Below are 23,290 nucleotides of genomic sequence, written 5' to 3' on the forward strand. Positions count from 1 at the left end.
ATGACTACAAGTATGGAATGGATCCTTACAGTGAATTGAGTATTGGGTCATGGCAGTTCGGGAGTTAGCATTTATTGTAGATACTTGTGAAATAAATGATTGAGAATTGACTCTGAGAGATAAAATAACAACATTTATAGGTCTAGGAAAGCCAAAGAGGGAAGGGGGGGGTAGTTACTTTGATAAGCCAAAGTCCCTTTGTGCAGTATTTCAAGTAGCTATTAATTTAGTTACTACCACTGCTCCTGCTGCTGCTACTACTACCACTGCTCCTGCTGCTGCTACTACTACTACTGTTAATTTTATTCAGAAATAAAATTCTCAATTTATCATTGCTTCTTCTTCAAACCTGAAAGTAGTTGAGGAGACTAAGACACAGAGAGATTAAATGACAGGTATAAGGTCACATGTTCCTGAGGTTTTAACTTCTGGCCTATTGACAGGATAACCTTTTTAGTATAGCTTACATAGTGAATGTTGAGGTTAGAATATAATGCCCATGTGCAGTGGGGAAGCAATTAATGAAACCAGACCTTTTACCTTCTGCATCCCACAATGACCTTAGATCCATACTCCCAGAGGGATAAAGAACAGGAAAACTATCAGGGGAGGGGATGAGATACAGAGTTCTGGTGGTGGGAATTGTGTGGAGTTGTCCCCCTCTTATCCTATGGTTTTTGTCAGTGTTTCTTTTTTCTAAATAAAAATAAAAAGAATATATGTATTATTGACATAGAATGATAATTTATATAATACATAAGTGGTCATCACCTTTTAAGAATTTATGATGTTTCACTAAAATAAACAGAACTCAGTAGCAAGCTGTGAAGAAAGAACACAAGCATAACTTAGAAGAAAGTGAAAGTTTAAGGGAAGGAGGAGCTTGCAGTCAATTATTTCTTGCCCTTTACATTAAGCTGTAATAGTTCTAGGTCCTACATGGTAACTGAACACTTGTGTAAAGATCTGTTCCACATGGGGTACCAGGTTTTGAACCAGGATCCTCAGCCATATAAGTCTTTTGCTCTACCAGCTTAGGTATTTCTTTGAAGAGGTGGGCATTATTTTTTGAGGAGTCAAAATTGATAGTTGGTAGAAGACAAGGTCGTGTATGCCTAACAAAAGGATAGTACATGGAGAAAAGACCTTCAGTAAGTGACAAAAACAAACAAAAGAATAAACAAACAGGAAATAGCCATGAAACCTGTATCTGTCTTGCTTCCACGACTTCCCACGTAGGCCTGTTTCCATGGCACTAAAATGAAGAGTAAATTCAACCGAAGAACCATGTTTCCAACAGAAATTAAAGTCATACATGTCTATATAAAATATGAAAATCCAGAACTTGTTACATTGAATTGGACCTGGGACAGAAGTAGAAAATGTAATTGAGTTTTAGGAAACCATTTTGCCAATGCAGACTGTAGTAATAAGAAGATTTAGAACTAGGAGAATGGGTGTAACTACCCAACTTAACCAAACTGCTTGGAAGATAGGACGATTTTTCACAGAGGAGAGAGGTCCTCCTTTAAGTGGTCAGGATTCAAAGAGAATCATACAGGGGCAAAGTTTACTTTAAAGAGGCATGCTGTCTCTCCCCTTCTCATTCTTATGAGTGTGCAACAAAGGCACAGGAGGAAAAATGACTTGTCTAAAGTTGCAGTGACAGGCATGGTATTATAATTACTCAAGCTGTGCATTTGTTTCTTATACTTGTTTACTTATGCTATAAGATTTTTATTCTATACTTCAATGGATACATTAATGAAGAGGTTTGATTGAAGGAAGAAAGCTGACAAAAACTTGGAGGAGAGTATTATGTAACTTCCTGGGGGGAAGCAAGTCTGTCAGGAGACCTTGGCATGTTAAGTATTGAGATGGACATGGGGAAGCTTAGAATTTCCTGTAAACAATATTAGTTCTTTTATGGCAGGGAACCCTGGATACAACCCTGTGCTATGTAGTCATCCATCCTTGGGACTCAGAGAAAGCTGACACTGTGCATCAATCACTAGCACTGGGAATGGTTCTAACTACTCTAATCTTAATGCTTTCCTGCTTTTAATAAAGTAAGAAAAGTTATACACTTTCATGCCAAGCTGATTGCAGGAAAGATGTACTCAGAGCCCATCCACCTGAGTGTGGTACCTGAAAGCATTAGCTGCTTTTAGCTGTACCTCACACAGTTTCTTCTCTGCCTACTCTTTTCTTTCTTTCCCTTCTGTGGTTTATGCTAGTGTCCTTAACATTGGTAAATAATCACAGCAGTCAGGTATCCCTACTAAGTTTGATAGGCTTGGTTTGATGTGAAGATTCAGAACAAAGATAAAATTATGAAATTGCTTTGTTGTTCCTTCTCAAAGGGAGTGGAGGGACCCATTAATTTCCTGTGGTCTTCACAACCAGGTAAGACATTTGTCTTGATAATTCAAACTAAATTGCATAACAATACTAAGGAATATTCATCAGAAAGAACATTCATGGATACTCTTTCTACTTGTATTTAGGGGAAAAACAATTGGTGCTAGCAGATACTGGGTTGATTCTTGATATTTTTTCTCTCTTAAACACTGAACAAACATCTGTCTTAGATACTATAGAGAGTTTTGACTACTGACTCACTTAACTGTTTTGTTTTTTTTTCCTGTGGCATTGTGAAGATAAGGTCATTATTTTCACTTTACAGATAAGAAAAAATGATGTGTAGATCATTAGACCTGCAAATTCCTGAAATTCCTGGTTAAGTCACTGGCACTGCATGTACTGACTAGAGTGGTGCTCTGGCTTGTTGGTTTCTCTCTTTCTGTGCCACATGGACTTTTTTCTCATATGTAATAAAATAAATATTAAAAAAAGAAAAAAATGACACTCAAGTACTTTTATCAATTGATTTGGGTTTAAGCTCTGGAATTTTTTCTGCTGTTGAAAGTTGTTCTGGGGTAAGTGGGAGATGTCTCATCCTATAGAGTGAATACTACTATGTATGAGGACCTGGATTTGAGTCTCTTTCTACCATATGGAAGCATCATGAAAAGGGGAAACTTCATCAGCTATGAAACAGTGAAGTGGTGTCCCTTTTACTTTCTCACCCTCTATGTAAAAATTAAAAAATAAAAATAAAAAGTGGCTTCTGCCAAGAGTGGTGTAATCATGCAGTAGTGAAGACCCAGTGAATAAACTCTGGAAGGAAAAAGAAAGACATTCTAGACCATCATATTTTCTTGGAAAAGGGTATTACATCTGTCTAAATTTCCTCACTGAACTTCTTGTTGGTAATTTTTTTTTTTTTTTATCTCAGGGATCTTGGGCAAATCCCCTAGTTTCTCCAAGTTGGGTTTCTTTTCAGTTAGTTGAAGTTTGTAGTCCACAAGAACTCTCTGAGTCAGAAATTTGTGGGTGACTGTGACTATAGTAAGGTAGTAACTTGACATTCCCTAGACCCTCTATGAAGATTTTCCTTTCTCATGTGGTACTGGAGAGTGAATTCTGTGTCACATGTACACATTTATTGTTGAGTTGCCCCCCCACCCAAATTTCCATTTCATTTTAACCATATTTCAGTATGAATTTTAATTATCATACAGTAAAACTGACTTCTTAATGCATAGTGTCATAGCTTTTTACCATATGCATACATCTGTGTAATCACCACCATAACAGGATACAAAATGTTTCCATCTATCCCCCAAAAAGAGAAAAAGACAAAGAGAGAGGTCAGGAGGGAGAGATAAGAGCTTGGGCACAGCACTGCTCTAACTTGCAGCTCTGATAGTCTTTGTCACTCTCTTATGGTGAACGGGGTGAAAGCCAAGGCGTCTCACATGCAAGGTGGGTGCTCCACCACTAACCCACATACACAACCCTTTAAAAGTTTTCTATGAAAGACATACGCATGGATTAAACAAGAATTGGAAATTTGAACTCAGCTGCTATGTGACCATGAAGGAATCCTACTGTGTCTGAGCTTCATGTCTTTCTATGAAAACACTGAGGATTTCATGTGGAAGACAGAAAATCCCTGACTTGGGTCATGTCTTGGGTCCTTGATATGACATTGGAATATTTTAAATGAGCTTTTACTTATTTCCAAGTTTCATTTCCCCTAGCCATACACGTGTTGCTATGAATAGAGAACTAGTTTTCTCTCTACCTATATCTCCTACAGAGCTAAAAATGGAGCAGGAAAAAAGAGCCAATATTAATTATACTTTTCTGCTATGGCTTCACAAAATCAGTTAAACCAGAACTACCCATACACTTGACAATTATAAATCAATCCCTAGCTTCTAGGTTCTTGCTTAAGATTATTAAAGCACATTGCTGTTTTTTTTCCAAGAAATAATTAAGAGTTGTGTTCAAAATCACAGGCTTTTGACAATTGCTGTACTTAAATGTCCTAAAATACCTATATTCTTAAACTTTTTACTGAACAATTTTATTTATAAAATTCTCACTGACCTGGAAGCAAGTTAAGGAGATAAGGCTATTGTTCTTGGCACATTGTTTTCTTCCTCACAACCCTGTGAGGTGAGCAGGTTAGAATTTTTCTTTCCATCATATGGCTAAGGAACTCAAAACTTAGAAAATTATATTGGCTGACTCATATTGATGCTTTCTCCTAATAATAATAATGTGTTAGAGTACTACAATATAGAGTTAGTTGTAATCAACTCTATCATAATACATGGCCTTGGGCAAGGAGTGCATTCAGGCAATTTAGAACCGAGATTAAAGATGATTAGTTAACACATAAATGGAGAAGATAAGTTAAATCTGATAAATGGAGAAATCTTGAGGCTTTTTGCACTCCATGTTACACTTTCAAACCACTATAGGATTGCAATATCCCACAAAATCTAAAGTAACTGAATATTAAAGTTTTTTCTTAGGAATGAAGTAACAACTTGGACCAGAGCAATTGTATATAAACTGTGGATGGGAATATGTGAGAAATGGTAGGATACATACAGGGATAGAGGCTCAGCCTCTGTTTAGTGATAAGGAGATAGGGAAAAAAAGATCTTTAATGAACACAGCTTTGTCCCTAGGCACAACAGCTTTGTCCATCTGTCACCTCTGATGAGGTCCTTCTATTTATAGTTTTTCTCAAGCTGGAAAGCAGGTCAGGATGTCCCGGGGAGGCCTTTCTGCCCTTGGTCCTAGAGGCTAGAGCTGGTAGGAGTTAAACTGGGCTTTGATGAAGGATTGGAAGCAGTATAACAGGTGGTCAAACTGTGCTACATCTGACCTGGAACAGCAATTTAAGAGAACCATTGTGTTCCTGTTTTGTGCTTGTTCAGCTATTTTTGGGGAGGTAGATTCATAAACATCATCATATAATGAGCTGTAAGTTTTTGTAAGCCTAATGCCTGTTTCTCAGCTTTGGAGTTAAGATTTTAGGAAACATGATTCCAGTTGCTACTTTTCTACTTAGGGTGTGCCTTAGCCTGGTTTCCTTCCTTTAAGTCTTATTTGATTTATAGGTAACACCAGTAATATTTTTCCAAGACTCTGACAGAGGTGAACATTTGGGTAAGATGACTTGAGAAAAGCTATACAGATGTATTTGTTCTTTATTAATTTAATATTATTTTTGCTATAGCACTGTTGAGCTCATCTTTGAACCTAGTCTAGAGCCAATTTTTCCCATTGATTTTTTTTATAGAGGCAGAGAAATTAGAGGGAAGGGGGATATAGGGAGGTAGAGAGAAAGAAAGACACCTGCAGCATTGCTTCACCACTCATAAAGATTTCCGCCCTGCAGGTGAGGACTGAGGACTTGAACTCAGATTGTTGTGCATGGTAATGTGTATGCTCTACAAGGTACACTTTTACTCAATCCCTTCTCATTAATTTTCCCTTAACATTTGCATTTTAATGTAAATTTGAAATTCCTTGGTCTGTAAGGGACACTGTGTAAGAATCTACACTTTGCCTTCTCCTGAAATCTTCTTAACTCTTATTTTCCAGGGTGAAATATATTGAGAATGTTAGGGGAGGGAAAATTAGGTTGGTAGGTGGTGGTTGATATATATAGAGCAGAAGAAGAAAAGTCGCAAGAAAATGCCTAAAACTGATCTCCAAAATGAAGCTTGGAGAAAATATTAAATTTTATTTGTATTTTAAATTGTTGATCTTATAATAATTTAATTCTTGTGTTGTGAAGTTCTTCATTTTATGATTTTTATACTTTTATGAGGTGTTATTGGTTTATAGTACAGTCATTGATACATAGATACAACCCCTCATCTCCCTATCTTGATGGATGTCTATTATGTGGAAGACACTTCCTAAACTGAGGATCCTCTCCCCCATAATATACCAGAATCCTAATGCCCTTTAATTCCAACCCCTTCCTTCCTTTCCCAGAGTCCTTTGCTTTAGCACAACACTAGACTTCATTTTATGTTTTCCCTTCTGGAAGGAAATATACTATTACTTTATTTTACTATTATTTTATTTTTTAATCAAGTCACATGATCCAAAAACAGTTCACAACCATAATTTTTTGTCCTTTTACTTTCAATTTGTCCTCTAAACTTGGCTCTGTTGATGACTAATGTGACCTATTAGACAAGATCCAGTTACCTTACTTATAAAATGTTGGATTCAGCTAGGTGTGTTGCCTTTTCAGGGGGGATATCCAAACCCGAGTATAATTCATTGTCTTTCAGGCTCTTGACAGAGACAAGAAAAAGAGATTCAAATCCTACCAGTTTATTATATTTTTTTCCTCCAGCCTCCTGTTCTGGGTTTCTTCTTTCTGCCTCCACCTCCTCCATTTAACTTAGCTCAGATAAGTAGGTTCTCTTACATAATTCTGACTGACCTACTTGAAGTAACTTGAAGTAACAAGCATAGTCACTTTTCCTACAGATCTTGAACATGCTTTCTTATAGCTTTCCTGGAAACTTATGCTTAGATGTTGCACTCTTGCTGTTCTCTGTATAAAGAGTCTTTAACAACACAGTTAAAAGAAGTCAATGCAGGCAGTTTGAATTCCCTGGGACCTGATATAGTGTTTAATGACTAAAAATCCTTGTCATCTACTAATTTACCAATATCCAATTGCTGAGAACACAGGACTGTGTAGAATTTGTCTACAGAAATATAACCTACCTCTGAAAAAGAAAGTGCCTTGACCACTCTTTCTCACGGTAAGACAGCCAGTAGATGGAAACTTAGAATCAACTAAAAACTACCTTGTACGTTCTGATGGGCTATTTAAATATAGACTTTTTCTTTGGGCTATAAAACTCCAGCCCGAGATTTTCGAAGTCTCTGACCTAAATGGACATTCTCAGTATAAAGGTGGTTGAGTGGTTAAGATTTAATTTTTTCCCTGCCTTTTCAGGAGCAGATTGCAGTGTTCCTTACTAAATGCTGTTTTCATCACATTGGATCAGATGGCCACATTTAACATTTTTTTAGTTAGAGTCAGAGAGGCTGAGAGAGAGAATAAGAGATCACAACACACAAGCTTCCTTCAGTGTGGTGGGGGCCAGACTCAAATCTGGGTCACACACATGGCAAAGCAACACACTATCCAAGTGCACTATTTTGCCTGCCCAAGTGATCACATTTAAAGATGACATTAGAATCATTAGTTAAAACCTATCTCCTGCTTTGCTCCTCCCCCCACCTACACTCCTTCTTCTACAAGATTTTAGCTTTAATTATTTCAAATGAATTAAAAAAATACTTTTCCTTCTTTCTGCCTTGCCTGCCCATCCTCAGGCTGTGGTGTTGATGAATATGTGGGAGGTAAGAAAGGCTGATTCTTCATATAGTTCTAATTTCTCTCCTACCATTCTACAAACCTAGAGGAGCCCATCTTCAACATTTCCAATGAAACTCCAAGGCTGATATTCACATCATATTCCAGGAAAAGCTAAGGCTTTCTAAACCGACTTCAGTGGAACCAAATGAAATTAAAAATTCAAGATTAAGGAGTCAGGTTGGTAGTGCAGAGGGTTAAGAGCACGTGGAGCAAAGCACAAGGACTGGCTTAAGGATCCCGGTATGAGCCCCCAGTTCCCCAACCGCAGGGGAGTCACTTCACAGGAGGTGAAGCAGGTCTGCAGGTGTCTATCTTTCCCTTGCCTTCTCTGTCTTCCCTTCCTCTCTCCATTTCTCTCTGTCCTATCTAACAACGACGACATCAATAATAACAACAATAATAACTAAAAAAAAAAAACAGTGAAAAACAAGGACAACACAAGGGAAAATAAATAAATATAAAAAATTTAAAAATCTAAAAAAAAAAAACCCTCAAGATTAAGCTATGTCACCTCAGGGATTTGGAGTTATTTGAACCCTCTGCCTCTCCCATAGACATGCCATGGCAATCTGTTAAGGTATGAAGGGAACTGGAGGTTCCTTGTTAGGTTGCTAGAAATTATTACTTACAGCAAGTCCAGGGAGAAGGGCACGATATATATATAGCAGGGGAATATAGGAGACATTGTCTAAACTTATTGGAGAGTTAAGTAAGGATCAAGGTAGTAATCTTCTTAGAATAGCATACATCTTATTCAGCTCATGGAGAAAACATTGCTGAGTAATTATATATTATTTTTACTAATAATATACTTTAGAATATTGGAGGCTGAGTTGAAGAGATGGAATACAGCTCTAGGAAGTTGACTTAAGGTTGGGATATTATCAGATTCTGAGGCAAGGAGACAAGACACACAGAGGATTTCAAACATTAAGGAGTGTATATTATGCTGTAGTACTAACCAGACTTGTGTTCAAAAAGCTGAGCCCCAAGCACAGTGGCTCTTGCCCTTTTACACAATTATTCACCGCTTCCATAGTAATTCATAGCAACAAGCTTAATAGGTTATTTTTCTTTTTGTACAAAAATAATAAACTTGTCTGGGTTATCTAGACTCTTGGGCAAGAGTAACAGATTCTAAGTCCATTTGGATTGCAGCAGTAGGAAGCCTTGCTTATCTTGAGAGCAGGGGGAAGATTATCACCAACTGCCAAGTGCATTTTCTTCAACTAGGAAGTTAACTCTTATTCCCCCTTTGAGAACTTAAACTTGCTTGCCTCATTAGCGCAGAGATATTACAATTGGCTGGCAAAATAGCTCAATAGGAACTGTGCTTGTTTTGACATATTTGTGACCCAGATGAGAGCTTGACCCTGACAATGAAGGGAGCTTCAGTGCTATGGTAAATTTATCTTACTGCCTCTTTGTAACTGAAAAAGTCAGTCCAGACCAGTGAATCCCCAGGAATAATATATAAAAAAGAAAAGATAAAAAATAACCACTATAAGGATTTTTCCATTTAAGACTTTAGAGGTATCACTGTTATAGGTGCAGAAGTGGGAAGGAATACAGAATATGCAGATAACCTTACAAAGCAAATTGCGAAAATTCTCCTGATCAGGCTGCTAATTTCCTTATTTATTTTTCTTCTTTTTCTTAATTTAAGAAAGGATAAATTAACAAAACCATAGGGTGGGAGGGGTACAAATCCACACAGTTCCCACCACCCAATCTCCATATCCCATCCCCTCCCCTTATAGCTTTCCCATTCTCTATCCCTCTGGGAGCATGGACCCAGGGTCTTTGTGGGTTGCAGAAGGTGGAAGATCTGGCTTCTGTAATTGCTTCCCCACTGAACATGAACGTTGACTGTTTGGTCCATACTCCCACTCTGCCTCTCTCTTTCCCTAGTAGGGTGGGGCTCTGGGGAAGCAGAGCTCCAGGACATATTGGTGGGGTCTTCAGTCAAGGGAAGCCTGGCTGGCATCCTGATGGCATCTGGAACCTGGTGATTGAAAAGAGAGTTAACATACAAAGCCAAACAAATTGTTGAGCAATCATGGACCCAAAGGTTGGAATAGTGGACAGGAAGTGTTAGGGGGGGTACTCACTGCAAATTCTAGTGTACTTCTGCTTTCAGGTATATATTTTGCACTAGTTTATGGATATGTGTGAACATATGCTCTCTCACAGGACCTGGTATATATCTAGGTTTTGGGACTTTGTTAGAAATTGATCCACTTGGGATGGAATTAGAGAATACTATGAAAGGAAAGGTCTCATCATAGTGATGAAGCTGAAGGGTTGTCATTCCACCCCTGAAGTCTCTGGACACAGTCTGAGCTGAAGCACTTTGAGGTGGCAATCTTTGAATTGATTAGGTTGCGATCAGCAGATGCAATATTATTTGATATGGATTGGGAGAGACATACGGGAAAGTGGGCCCCACCCTAAGGTTCCAGGACTGGGGGAAATATAGGCTCTCTAGTGGAGATGTGAGTTTCCTGCTGTCTTAGGGTTCAAAAAGACAATGGATAGTTAATACTGTCATCACATTTTTTGCTAATTGGGCTAACTTTGAAAAGTTGTTTTCTTAGGGTTTGCTATATAGTATATAGCTGTGCCACTGGTTGCTTCTGATCTACTTGGTCTAGGCTTTTGAGAGAGTCCGCATATCAAATAAGCAGCCTATATATTAAAAAGACTCAGTCTGTGTTTTAAAAACTTCAAGACATACAATTAATTTCCCCCTTTCCTATTAATTAACTAGTGATTTACATGACTACACTTTACTAAACACCATTCCCACCACCAAAAGACGGTGTCCCATCCCACCCACCTACCCCCAACCACCACCGGCCCAGGAAGCCGCATGTCCACCCTCCCCCTCACCACAGGGTTTTTACTTTGGTGCCCTACTTTCAAATTAGTCAGATCCTGCTTTTAGTTGCCCTTTCAGATTTTCTTTCTCAATTTCTGTTGATGAGTAGAATGATCCCATACTCATCTTTATCTTTCTGACTTAGCTCACTTAACATAATTCCTTCTAGCTCTGCCCAAGTTGGGTCAGAGAAGGTGGGTTCATTGTTCTTGATAGCTGCATAGTATTCCATTGTGTATATATACCACAGCTTTCTCAGCCACTCATCTGGTGTTGGGCACCTGGGTTGCTTCCAGGTTTTAGCTATTATGAATTGTGTTGCTATGAACATAGTAGTATACACCTTTTTTTGGTTGGGTGTTATGGAGTCCTTGGGGTATAACCCCAGGAGAGGAATTACTGGATCATATGGAAGGTCCATGTCTATCCTTGTGAGAGTACTCTAGACTGCTCTCCAGAGAGGCTGGACCAATTTACATTCCCACCAGCAATGCAAAAAGGTTCCTCTGTCCCCACAGCCTCTCCAGCATTTGTTGCTGCTGTCCTTTTTGATGTATGACATTCTAACAGGAGTGAGGTGGTCTCTCCATGTTGTCTTAATTTGCATTTCTCTGACAATCAGTGACCTAGAGCAGTTTTTCATATGTTTGTTAGCCTTTTGGATCTCCTCTGAGGGGAATGTTTTGTTCATATCCTCTGCCCATTTTTAGATGGGGTCATTTGCTTTTTTGGTGTTAAGTTTGCTGAGCTCCTTATATATTTTGGTGATTAGTTTCTTGTCTGATGTATGGCTTGTGTAGATCTTCTCCCATTCTGTGATGGGTCTCTTTGTTTAATATTTTCTTTGGCTGTGCAGAAGCTTTTCAATTTGATGTAGTCCCATTGGTTTGTTTTTTGCTTTAGTCTTTATAGCAATTGGGTTTATTTCATCAAAGGTGTCCTTGAGGTGTAGGTGGGAAAGTGTTTTACCAATGATTTCCTCTAAGTATTTGATTGTTTCTGGTATAATATCCAGGTCTTTGATCTATTTGGAGTTGATTTTTGTTTCTGGCAAGATAAAGTGGTTCAGTTTCATGCTTCTGCATGTTTCAACCCAGTTTTCCCAGCACCATTTATTGAAGAGAGCCTCCTTCTTCCATACAATGCTTTGGGCCCCCTTATAAAAGATTAGATGTCCATAGGTGTGGGGATTTATTTCTGGGCTTTCATTTCTGTTCCATTGGTCTGTGTACCTATTTTTATTCCAATACCATGCTGTTTTGATGATAATGGCTTTATAATATAGTTTGAGATCTGGGACTGTGATGCTTCCATTTCTGTTTCTTTTCCTGAAGATGGTTTTGTCAAGTCTAGGTATTTTCAGGTTCCAGAAAAATGATTGTAGTGTTTGTTCTATTCTCTTAAAGAAGTTTGATGGAACTTTGATGGGTATTGCATTAAATTTGTATACGGCTTTGGGGAGAATATTCATTTTGATGATATTTATTCTTCTGATCTATGAGCATGGGATGTCTTTCCATTTCTTGGTATCATTTTCTATTTCCTTGTGTAGCGACTCATAGTTTTCAGTATACAAGCCTTTCACTCCTTTGGCCAACTTTATTCCTAGGTATTTTATTGATTTAGCTGAAACAGTAAATGGGAATGATTTCTGGACGTCTTCTTCTTCAGTTTTAGTGTTTGCATAGAGACATGCCACAGATTTTTGTACATTCATTTTGTAGCCTGACACCTTGCTATATTGCCTAATAACTTCCAGTAATTTTCTGCTGGATTCTTTAGGTTTTTCTATGTATACTATCATCTGCAAATAGTGAGAGTTTGATTTCTTCCCTTCCAATCTGTATTCCTTTGATTTCTTTCTCTTGCCCGATTGCTATGGCAAGAACTTCCAATACTATGTTGAAGAGTAATGGTGACAGTGAACAGCCCTGTCTAGTCCCCGATTTGAGGGGGAGTGATTTCAGCTTCTGTCCATTGAGTATGATGTTGGCTGTAGGTTTGCTATATATGGATTCCACTATCTTGAGGAATTTCCCATACATTCCCATTTTTTGTAGAGTTTTGAGCATGAATGGATGTTGAATTTTGTCAAAGGCTTTCTCTGCATCTATTGAGATAATCATGTGGTTTTTGGCTTTGCTTTTATGGATGTGGTGAATGACATTGATTGACTTACAGATGTTGAACCAGCCTTGCATTCCTGGGATGAATCCCCCTTTGTCATGATGAACATTTTTTTTTTGATATGCTGCTGTATCCATTTGGCCAAGATCTTAATATTTTGGCATCTATGTTCATCAGAGATATTGGTCTGTAGTTTTCCTTTTTCGTTGTGTCCTTATCTGCTTTTGGTATCAGGGTGATGTTGGCTTCACAGAAGGTGGAAGGGAGTATTCCTGTTTCTTCAACATTATGAAAAAGCTTAAGAAGTATGGGTACTAACTGTTTCCTGAAGGCTTTGTAGAATTTGTTTGTGAAGCCATCTGGCCCAGGACGTTTGTTGTTGGGGAGATTCTTAATAACAGTTTTGATTTCTTTGTCTGTGATTGGTTCATTTAGGTTTTGTAGTTCTTCTTAGTTCAGTTTTGGAAGGGCCTATGCTTCTAGGAATTCTTCCATTTCTTCCAGATTCTCTAGCTTGGTGGCGTATATTTCTTTGTAGAAGTCTCGCATGATTTTCTGGATTTCTGTGGTGTCAGTTGTGATATCTCCTCTATTGTTTACAATTCTATGAATTTGAGTTTTCTCTCTTTTTTGGTTGGTGAGTCTGAATAGGGGTTTGTCAGTTTTGTTTAATCTTTCAAAGAACCAACATTTGGCTTTATTGTTCTTTCTATGGTTCTCTTATTTTCAATGTTGTTTATTTCTGCTCTAAGTTTAGTGATTTCTGTTTTTCTGGTTGCTTTAGGGTTCCTTTGTTCCTCTTCCTCAAAGTCCTTGAGGTTTGCAGTAAGGTTGTTTGTTTGAGCTTTTTCTTGTTGTTTAATATGTGATTGTATGGCTATAAGTTTCCTTCTCAATACTGCTTTAGCTGTTTCCCAAATATTTTGATAGGTTGTGTCTTCATTTTCATTTGTTTCCAGGAACATTTGAATTTCTTGCTTGAGTGTCTGTCTTACCCAGTGGTTCTTAAGCAGTATGTTGTTTGTTTTCCAAATTCTGTGACTTTTAATAATTTTCTGTTTGTTTTTAAATGTTACTTTTACTTCACTGTATTCTGAGAAGATACTTGGGATGATTTCAATGTTCTTGAATTTAGTGATGCTGTCTTTGTGGCCTAACATGTGTTCTATCCTTGAGTATGTGTTATGTGGATTAATTTAAAATCTATTGTGTCTGAGATGAGAATGGCTGTTCCTGCCTTTTTTTTTTTGTGGTCCATTAGCCTGTATGATAGTTTTCCATCCTTTCACTTTAAGTCTGTATTTATCTTTTTGTGTCAGTTGTGATTCTTGCAAGCAGCATATGCTTGGGCTATGTTTTCTGATCCACCCCCCCCACTCTGTGCCTTTTGATGGGTGAGTTTAAGCCATTGACATTTATTGATATTATGTATTTAATGTATTTTAGTGCCATTGTTCAATAAATTTTTATTTGCTCTGATATATTGCAAGTATTTTAGTGATGTTCTTGTTTATATGAGGTCTTTTAGAACTTCTTATAGGGCTGGTTTGGTGATTGTTGCCTCCTTTAACTGTTGTTTGTCTAAAAAGCTTTTGATCCCTCCCTGTAGTTTGAATGAAAGTCTAGCAGGATATATTATCCTTGGTTGAAACCCTTTTTCATTCAGGGCTCGATAAATATCTTGCCATTCTCTTCTGGCTTTTAGAGTTTGAGTGGAGAAGTCTGCTGATAGTCTTATGGGTTTTCCCCTGTATGCTACTTTTTTTTTTTATTTAAGAAAGGAGACATTAACAAAACCATAGAAAAAGAGAGGTACAATTCCACACAATTCCCATAACCCAATCTCCCTATCCCATCCCCTCCACTAATAGCCTTCCCATTCTCTATCTCTCTGGTAGTATGGATTCAGGGTCGTTGTGGGTTGCAGAGGGTGGAAGATCTGGCTTCTGTAATTGCTTCCCTGCTGAGCATGGGTGTTGACTGGTCGATCCATACTCCCAGTCTGCCTCTCTCTTTCCCTAGTAGGGTGGGGCTCTGAGGTAGTGGCGCTCCACTACACATTGATGGGGTAGTCTGTCCAGGGAAGTCTGGTCGGAATCCTCCTGGCATCCGGAACCTGGTGGCTGAAAAGAGAGTTAACATACAAAGCCTAACAAATTGTTGAACAAACATGGACCTAAAGACTGGAATAGTGCAAATGAAGTGTTGGGGAGTATTCCTTGCATGCTCTTGTGTACTTCTGCTTTCATGTTTATTTTTCCCCTAGTTTATGGGCATGGATGAACCTATGCTCTATCTCAGGGGACCTGGACTATATCTACGTTTGGGGACTTTATTCCTGGAATGGAGTTAGAGAATACTATGAAAGGAAAGGTCTCACCCGAGTGATGAAGCTGAAGGGTTGTCATTCTACCTGAAATCTCTGGTCACAGTCTGAAGTGAAGCATGCTGGGGTGGCACTCATTGTGTTGATTAGGTTGCAATCTGAAGATGCAATATTATTTTATTTGAATTGAAAGCAGCATGCAGAAAAGTGAGCCCCAACCTAAGGTTCCAGGATTGGGGGAAATATAGGCTCTATAGTGGAAATGTGAGGTTCCTGTTGTCTTAGGGTTCAAAAAGACAATGGATAGTTATTGTTATCGTCACATTATTTGGTGATAGGGTTAACTTTGGAAATTCACTTTGATAGGGTTTGGGGTATAATACCCAGCATCGTGCTACCAGTTGCTTCTGTTCTCCCGGGTCTAGGCTTTGGGGAGAGACAACATATCAAAGACAGCCTATGTATTAAAAACAGTCTGTATTTCAAGAAGTTCTAGACATCATTTTTTCGCCTCTCATATTACTTAAATAGTGGTTTATATGTTTACACTTTAATAGGATTGTTCATAAACACCACTCCCACCACCAAAAGACTGTGTTCCATCACCAGCCCCCACCCTCACTCCCCACCCCCAGCCGTGCTGGGAAGGCCAATGGCCACACTACCCTTCACAGGGTTTTTACATTGGTGCCCTGCTTCGATTTAATCAGATCCTGCTTTTAGTTTCCCTTTCTGTTCTTCTTTGTCAACTTCTGTTGATGTGTGGGGACATCCCATACTCATCTTTATCTTTCTGACTTAGCTCACTTAACATAATTCCTTCTAGCTCTGTCCAAGATGGGTCAGATATGGTGGGCTCATTGTTCTTAATAGCTGCGTAGTATTCCATTGTGTATATGTACCAGAGCTTTCTCAGACACTCATCTGCTGTTGGGCACCTGGGTTCCTTCCAGGTTTTAGCTATTATGAATTGTGATATTATGAACATAGATGTACACACATCTTTTTGCTTGGGCATTGTGGAAACCTTGGGGTATATCCCCAGGAGAGGGATTACTGGTTCATATGGAAGGTCTATGTTCTCCAGACAGCTCTCCAGAGAGGCTGGACTAGTTTACAATCCTAACAGTAGTGTAGCAGGGTCCTCTGGGGGAGTCGGGCTGTAGCGCAGTGGGTTAAGCACAGGTGGCGCAAAGCACAAGGACTGGCATAAGGATCCCGGTTCAAACCCTGGCTCTCCACCTGCAGGGGAGTCGCTTCACAGGTGGTGTAGCAGGTCTGCAGGTGTCTATCTTTCTCTCCTCCTCTCTGTCTTCCCCTCCTCTCTCCATTTCTCTCTGTCCTATCCAACAACGACAACAACAATAATAACTACAACAATAAAACAACAAGGGTAACAAAAGGGAATAAATAAATAAAATAAATAAATAAATAAAATAAAAAAAGAAGGGTTCTTCTGTACCCACAGCCTCTCCAACATTTGTTGCTGCTTTCGTTTTTGATGTATGCCATTCTCACAGGAGTGAGGTGGAATCTCAGTGTTGTTTTTATTTGCATCTCTCTGACAATCAGCGACCTGGAACAGTTTTTCATATGTTTGTTAGCCTTTTGGATCTCCTCTGAAGTGAATGTCTTGTTCATATCCTCTGCTCATATTTGGATGGGGTCATTTGCTTTTTTGGTGCTAAGTTTGCTGAGTTCTCTGTATATTTTGGTGAGTAGTCTCTTGTCTAATATTTGGCATGTGAAGATCTTCTCCCATTCTGTGAGGGGTCTCTTTGTGTGATAGTTTCTTTGGCTGTGCAGAAGCTTTTCAATTTGATTTAGTCCCATTGGTTTGTTTCTGCTTTAGTCTTCCTTGCAATTGGGTTTGTTTCATCAAAGAGTTTTAGGTGGGAAAGTGTTTCACCAAAATTTTCCTCTAAGTATTTGATATTTTCTGGTCTGACATCCCTGTCTTTGATCCATTTGGAGTCGTTTTTTGTTTCTGATGAGATAAGGTGGTTCAATTTAATTCTTCTGCCTGTTATAACCCCGTTTTCCCAGCACCATTTATTGAAGAGGGCCTCCTTCTTCCATTTAATACTTTGAGCCCCCTTATCAAATATTAAATGTCTATAAGTGTGGGGAATTTTTTCTGGGCTTTCAATTCTGTTCCACTGGTCTTTGTGCCTATTTTTGTTCCAGTACCAATCTGTTTTGATTATGATGCCATTATAATAAAGTTTGAGGTCTGGGAGTGTGATGCCTCCATTTCTGTTTCTTTTCCTCAAGATGGTTTTGGCAATTCTAGGTGTTTATCTGGTTCATTTATCTGGTTCATTTATCTATTTATCTATTCATTTATCTATTCATTTATCTGGTTCCAGATAAATGAATGTAGTTTTTGTTCTCTTTTCTTAAAGAAGCATGGTGGAACTTTGATGGGTATTGCATTAAATTTGTATATGGCTCTGGGGAGAATATTCATTTTGATGATATTTATTCTTCTGATCTATGAGCATGGGATGTCTTTCCATTTCTTGTTATCAGTTTCTATGTCCTTGAAGAGTGACTCATAGTTCTCAGTATACAAGTCTTTCACTTCTTTGGTCAGCTTTACTCCTAGGTGTTTTATTGATTTTGTTGCAACAGTGAATGGGAGTGATTTATGGATGTCTTCTTCAGTTTTAGTGTTTGCATAGAGAAATGCCACTGATTTTTGTACATTCATTTTGTAGCCTACCACCTTGCTATATTGCCTAATAACTTCCAGTAGTTTTCTACTGGATTCTTTACGTTTTCCTATGTATACTATCATGTCATCTGCAAATAGTGAGAGTTTGACTTCTTCCCTTCCAATCTGTATTCCTTTGATTTCTTTCTCTTGCCTGATTGCTATGGCAAGAACTTCAATACTATGTTGAAGAGTAATGGTGACAGTGGGCAGCCCTGTCTAGTCCCTGATCTTAGGGAAAATGCTTTCAACTTCTCTCCATTGATTATGATGTTGGCTGTAGGTTTGCTATATATGGATTCCACTATCTTGAGGAATTTCCCATACATTCCCATTTTTTGTAGAGTTTTGAGCATGAATGGATGTTGAATTTTGTCAAAGGCTTTCTCTGCATCTATTGAGATAATCATGTGGTTTTTGGCTTTGCTTTTATGGATGTGGTGAATGACATTGATTGACTTATGAATGTTGATCCAGCCTTGCATTCTTGTGATGAATCCCACTTGTTCGTGATGAACATTTTTTTGATATGCTGCTGTATCCGGTTGGCCAAGTTCTTCTTTAATATTTTGGCATCTATGTTCATCAGAGATATTGGTCTGTAGTTTTCCTTTTTCGTTGTGTCCTATCTGCTTTTGGTATCAGAGTGATGTTGGCTTCATAGAAGGTGGACGGAAGTCTCCCTGTTTCTTCGATCTTATGGAAAAGCTTTAGGAGTATGGGTATTAATTGTTTCCTGAAGATTTTGTAGAATTCGTTTGTGAAGCCATCTGGCCCAGGACTTTTGTTGTTGGGGAGATTCTTAATAACAGTTCTGATTTTTTTGTCTGTGATTGGTGCATTTAGGTTTTTTAGTTCTTCTTGGTTCAGTTTTGGAAGGGCATATGCTTCTAGGAATTCTTCCTTTTTTTCTAGATTTTCTAGCTTGGTGGCGTATAGTTCTTCATAGAAGTCTCGCATGATTTTCTGGATTTCTGTGGTGTCAGTTGTGATATCTCCTCTATCGTTTACAATTCTATGAATTTGAGTCTTCTTCCTTTTTAGTTTAGTGAGTTTGGCCTGGGCTTTGTCAACCTTGTTTAATCTTTCAAAGAACCAACATTTGGCTTCATTGATCTTCTCTATGGTTCTTTTATTTGCGATGTTGTTTATTTCTGCTCTAATTTTAGTGATTTCTGTCCTTCTGGTTGCTTTAGGGTTCCTTTGTTCCTTTTCCTTTAAGTCCTTGAGGTGTGCAGTAAGGTCATTCATTTGAGCTTCTTCTTGGTGTTTAAAATGTGATTGTATGGCTATGAGTTTCCCACTCAGTACTGCTTTAGCTGTGTCCCAAATATTTTGATAGGTTGTGTCTTCATTTTCACTTGTTTCCAGGAACATTTGTATTTCCTGCTTGAGTGTCTCTCTGACCCAGTGGTTCTTAAGCAGTATGTTGTTTAGTTTCCAAATTCTGTGACTTTTTTATAATTTTCTGTTTGCTGTTTGTCACTTGCAATGGCAGCTGGGCGCAGAAAAAGAAGGTTTGGAGCAGAAAGGGAACACAATCCTTTATTTACGCTGGCACCTCAGAGTTGGGTGAGAAAGCAACAGTTTGGGCCACGTGGAGGTAGCAAAAATGGGCGCCTCGCACAGCAACCTACCCTGCATCTAATCACCAAAGTGAAGGGCCGACAAGAGAGGGAGGTGCAGAAGAAGAAGGGATTTTATGGGAATAGCTCTCGTGAGAATGAGAATGGGGAGGAGTAAACATAGCACTCCAGGGTAGGATAATAACTCTGGTGGGAATGGGTAGGGGGAGGAGTAACCAAAGCACTCCAAATGTCACGGGGAATTGACAATGCCCTGAGGGCACAACATGGCAGAACAGGCTCTCTGAGAATGTCCCAACTCTTGAGGGAACTAGCAATAGCCTCAGGGGGCAACATGGCAGTTGTGACTGCATCTGCACAATTTCCCAGCATCTCCCCCTTTCCTTATATCTAATGGCCACAGTATAGGAAATTTAGAGTGGAGCAGGCTTAAATATTTTTAAGGAATGCAATGCTCAGGTGGGAAGATGTAGGATGTTTTTGTGGGGGAGGGAAGACTTACATGGCCGCCAACCTTGTGAGATTATGTGTCCCCCCTGGACTCAACCTCTCTGTAGACAGAGACTTACCTGGATAGACTCATCTCATAGGTTACACTCTGCCAGGCTCCACCATCTCCTCACAATATTTCAACATCTTTCCCTATCTTTCTATCTAGTCATCACATTAGGATGGGTCAAGGTCTGTAAAAGACTCCATCTGTGACAGAGGAATAATAGTGTAGGGGTGAGCAGAAACCTTTTGGGCATAAACCTGAATGATATAACAAAACATGAAAGTACAAGAAGGGGAGCAGTAAGAGCCAGTGTGATGTCAAGGGAAGGATTGGTGCACAAAGGAACGTTCCCTGTCTCTGGGGGGGCAAGGGTTTGTAAAGAGGGGTCGTTTTCTGCCTCAAAGAGCAGGACCTGTAAGCGAAAGGGCATGGCCTGTCAAGCATAGGGGCTATTTGTCATTGTATAGTCCTCAAGGCAACAGTCTGCAAAGTCTATGAACTACTCAGGGTCAGTCTTTGAAAAGTAAACAGCGTGAAGGGAAGGAAGCTGCTGCAAAAATTGTATAAAGTTTCCAAAGGATAAACCAGCAAGTCCAATAGTAGGTGACAGATTGAGAAATGGCAGGGGATGAAATGCTGCATGAGGAAGGTCAGCCGCTGGAATTCTGCTTTTTTGTAGAGAGTGAGCTGGAACCACCAAAACGTGATAGTCAAAGCAGAAGGAGAAAGGGCACACAGGCAGTAAGAAAGTTCTGTCCTTGGAGTCTGTGAATCAGGTTCTTTAAATCATGTCAGGTGACATCTAAGGTTTCGGGGGTGTGCCACTGTAGTTGTGCCATCTAGTCAGTGATGTCAGAGTGTGCATGTGTCCAGATGGTTTTTCCTGGGATTCCTGTGAAAGAAACACAAACAATCTACTTCTTGTGGTTAGCAAGGCATCTGATTTGAATTTTTTATAGAAGAAGAGGTTTGGTGCCTTAGCCAAGTGAGTATTGGTGGTTGTATCTTCCCTATTTATTTATTTATTTATTATTATTATTTTACTTAATTGAGCCTAAGCGTTTGGTCGGCCTTCTCAACAGCCATTTGTTTTTGGTGGTAGTAAGAGATGTTCTTGGCATGGGTTATGTTATAAAGGGAAACATCTTTAAATTGTACGCTGACAAAGGCAGGCCTATAGTGGTAAGACGAGATATATCAGTTAAGTATAGAAGAATATGTGAATGTTGTTAATTCACATAAGTTGTATATGGAGGAACTTTTTATAGTTTAATACCTTACCATATGAATAGATGATTCTTCATGTGAAGGCTTGGTAGCTGTAATCACTTACTTGTGAAAAAAATAAAACTTGTAACAAGTTAGAGGTTTATTATAATTGATAGCTCTATGATTATAATTGTTTTAAGTATGTTTAAGATTTTGTTTAAAGGTCATCTAATGTGACTTCTTGTTGCAGTCTCTACAGCAGGATCTTCAGACCAATTTTAGTTCAAATATATATTTTGGTTTTTTTTTTTAACTATTTTTACTTTAGACTATAAACAGACTCAGGTTACTTAGAGAGTTAACGCATGTTAGTGACAATGGTTTTAACATTTACAATGCCAGATTGATGCCAGATCTGTCGTGGAGTAATTCCACAAGACAGCTTACAGGGCACTTTTGGGGGCCCTCTAAAAGCGCACTGTATAGAATTTGTATTTTAATTTTGGGGATTTATTGTCACGTTAAATATTTAGACTTTACCTTAAATAGTTAGCTACTTTTAGCAAATTAATTTTACCTTGCATGGTAATAATGTAGCTTCAAGGTTACACTTTTAACTGTTAAGTTTATGTTTACCAAACTTGAAAAATACCTATAAACATTTAGTTATAACACACTGGAGGAGAAAAACTTTTGTTATGAAAACATATCATTTTAAAAACAAATTTAGATCTGTCTTTACTCACACAGTTTAAGACTAAGAACTTTCATATATATACCAAGACATATATAAAAATCAAAAGAGAGAAAAAAAATTTGGAATGTTTTTGTACGTCTCCAGAAACCTTGGCTGCGTCCAGCATCTTTATATAAAGTCAATTATGTTTTAGAGTACTCTGAGAAGATGGGTCATACAAAAATTTTTGGTCATTCAACACACTCACTCACAAAACCCAGTCATAACATAAGACATCCAGAGAAGGAGTAGGAGAGAGGTCTCTGTAAGCCGGATTTTCCAGATTCTCCCCTGTAATATTATGGATCCTGGGATGTATCCTGCATCTAGTCCTCTTGTAGTATTTCCTGTTCTTCAGGGATAGCATCAAGCCATGAAGTAAGTTAACAGTATACACACTGTCAGAAAAAAGGTTGAAGGATTCTGATACAGCTTTTAATGCAAGGAAAACAGCATAAAGTTCTTTGTACTGAGGGAAATTATCAGGAAGCTCAGTAAAGAGAGGTTTAGGGGATTATTTGTCTGGGTAATATATAAGGGCAGCAGCTCCTTTTTTTCCACCATCAGTGAAGACTGTAGGAGCAGAAGGGATGGGATCTCGAGAGAAAAGTTTACGTGCTAGTAGAGGCAAAAGAGGTAAAGAAGCCATCAATTTATTAGAAGGAAAATGATAACCATTTTACCTATTTGTCCTGGAAACCCCATGAAGCTTATGGAAAAATGGGAATGATGGCCATCATCAAGGGGAAGAATAATTAAATCCAGTTCTTTCCCTAAGACCTGCACAGACCTATATCTTCCTTGGTGAACCATGAATGCGTGTGAAGCCACTTGAGAACCCCATGGTTCTGCCACAGAGCCCCCACTACTGTGGGGGTGGAGTCAAATATTACAAGGTTTACCGAAGAGGAGGGGGGGATCAAACAAGGTGCATGTCCTGGAGGGCCTGGTTAACCCTTTCCAGTGCCAAGGAGGCCTCGGGAGTTAACATACATCTTGAGGAGGGCTGTTTGTTTCCTTTTAACAGGTCAAACAGTGGTTGGAGGAAGCTAGTAGGCAGATAAAGATACTGCCTAAGCCAATTTAAATTTCCAAGAAAACTTTGTAAAGAAGCAAGAGTAAGGTTAGAAGGAAAAGTAATACTAGGTTTTAAAGGACAAATTTGCATTAGAGAAATCTCTGCACCTAAGAAAGATATTGGAGGAATTAGCTGTATCTTCTCAGGAGGTACATTAAGACCACTTTTCTTTAAGGCAGGAATGAGAAAATCACGTAGGGCACAGAGATCTGTATCTAATTCTCCCCATATTAAGACGTCATCCATGTAGTGAAAAACATTAAGGCCCTTATGAATATATGGAAAACAGGCAGATTTAACAGCCTCTTGACAAATTGTTGGACTATTGGTCATGCCTTCGGGCAGCACCACCCAT

At 38.8% G+C, this 23,290-nt stretch overlaps 1 protein-coding gene across 9 annotated transcripts in view; it reads left to right on the plus strand.

Moving 5' to 3' along the window:
• ARHGEF9 (Cdc42 guanine nucleotide exchange factor 9) overlaps window positions 1-23,290 on the plus strand; it is a 297,917-nt gene that overhangs the window by 77,931 nt on the left and 196,696 nt on the right. The window contains exon 1 of one of the 9 annotated variants that reach the window (XM_060183302.1): window positions 5,775-5,823. The exons of the other annotated variants lie outside the window; for them this stretch is intronic. Within the exon in view, the coding sequence (XP_060039285.1) occupies window positions 5,800-5,823 (24 nt within the window). The 5' untranslated portion in view covers window positions 5,775-5,799. Of the gene's footprint in view, window positions 1-5,774; window positions 5,824-23,290 lie in introns of those variants that run through there. 9 annotated transcript variants of the gene reach the window in all.

This window comes from Erinaceus europaeus, chromosome X, assembly GCF_950295315.1.
Source record: "Erinaceus europaeus chromosome X, mEriEur2.1, whole genome shotgun sequence".
Lineage (NCBI taxonomy): Eukaryota > Metazoa > Chordata > Mammalia > Eulipotyphla > Erinaceidae > Erinaceus > Erinaceus europaeus.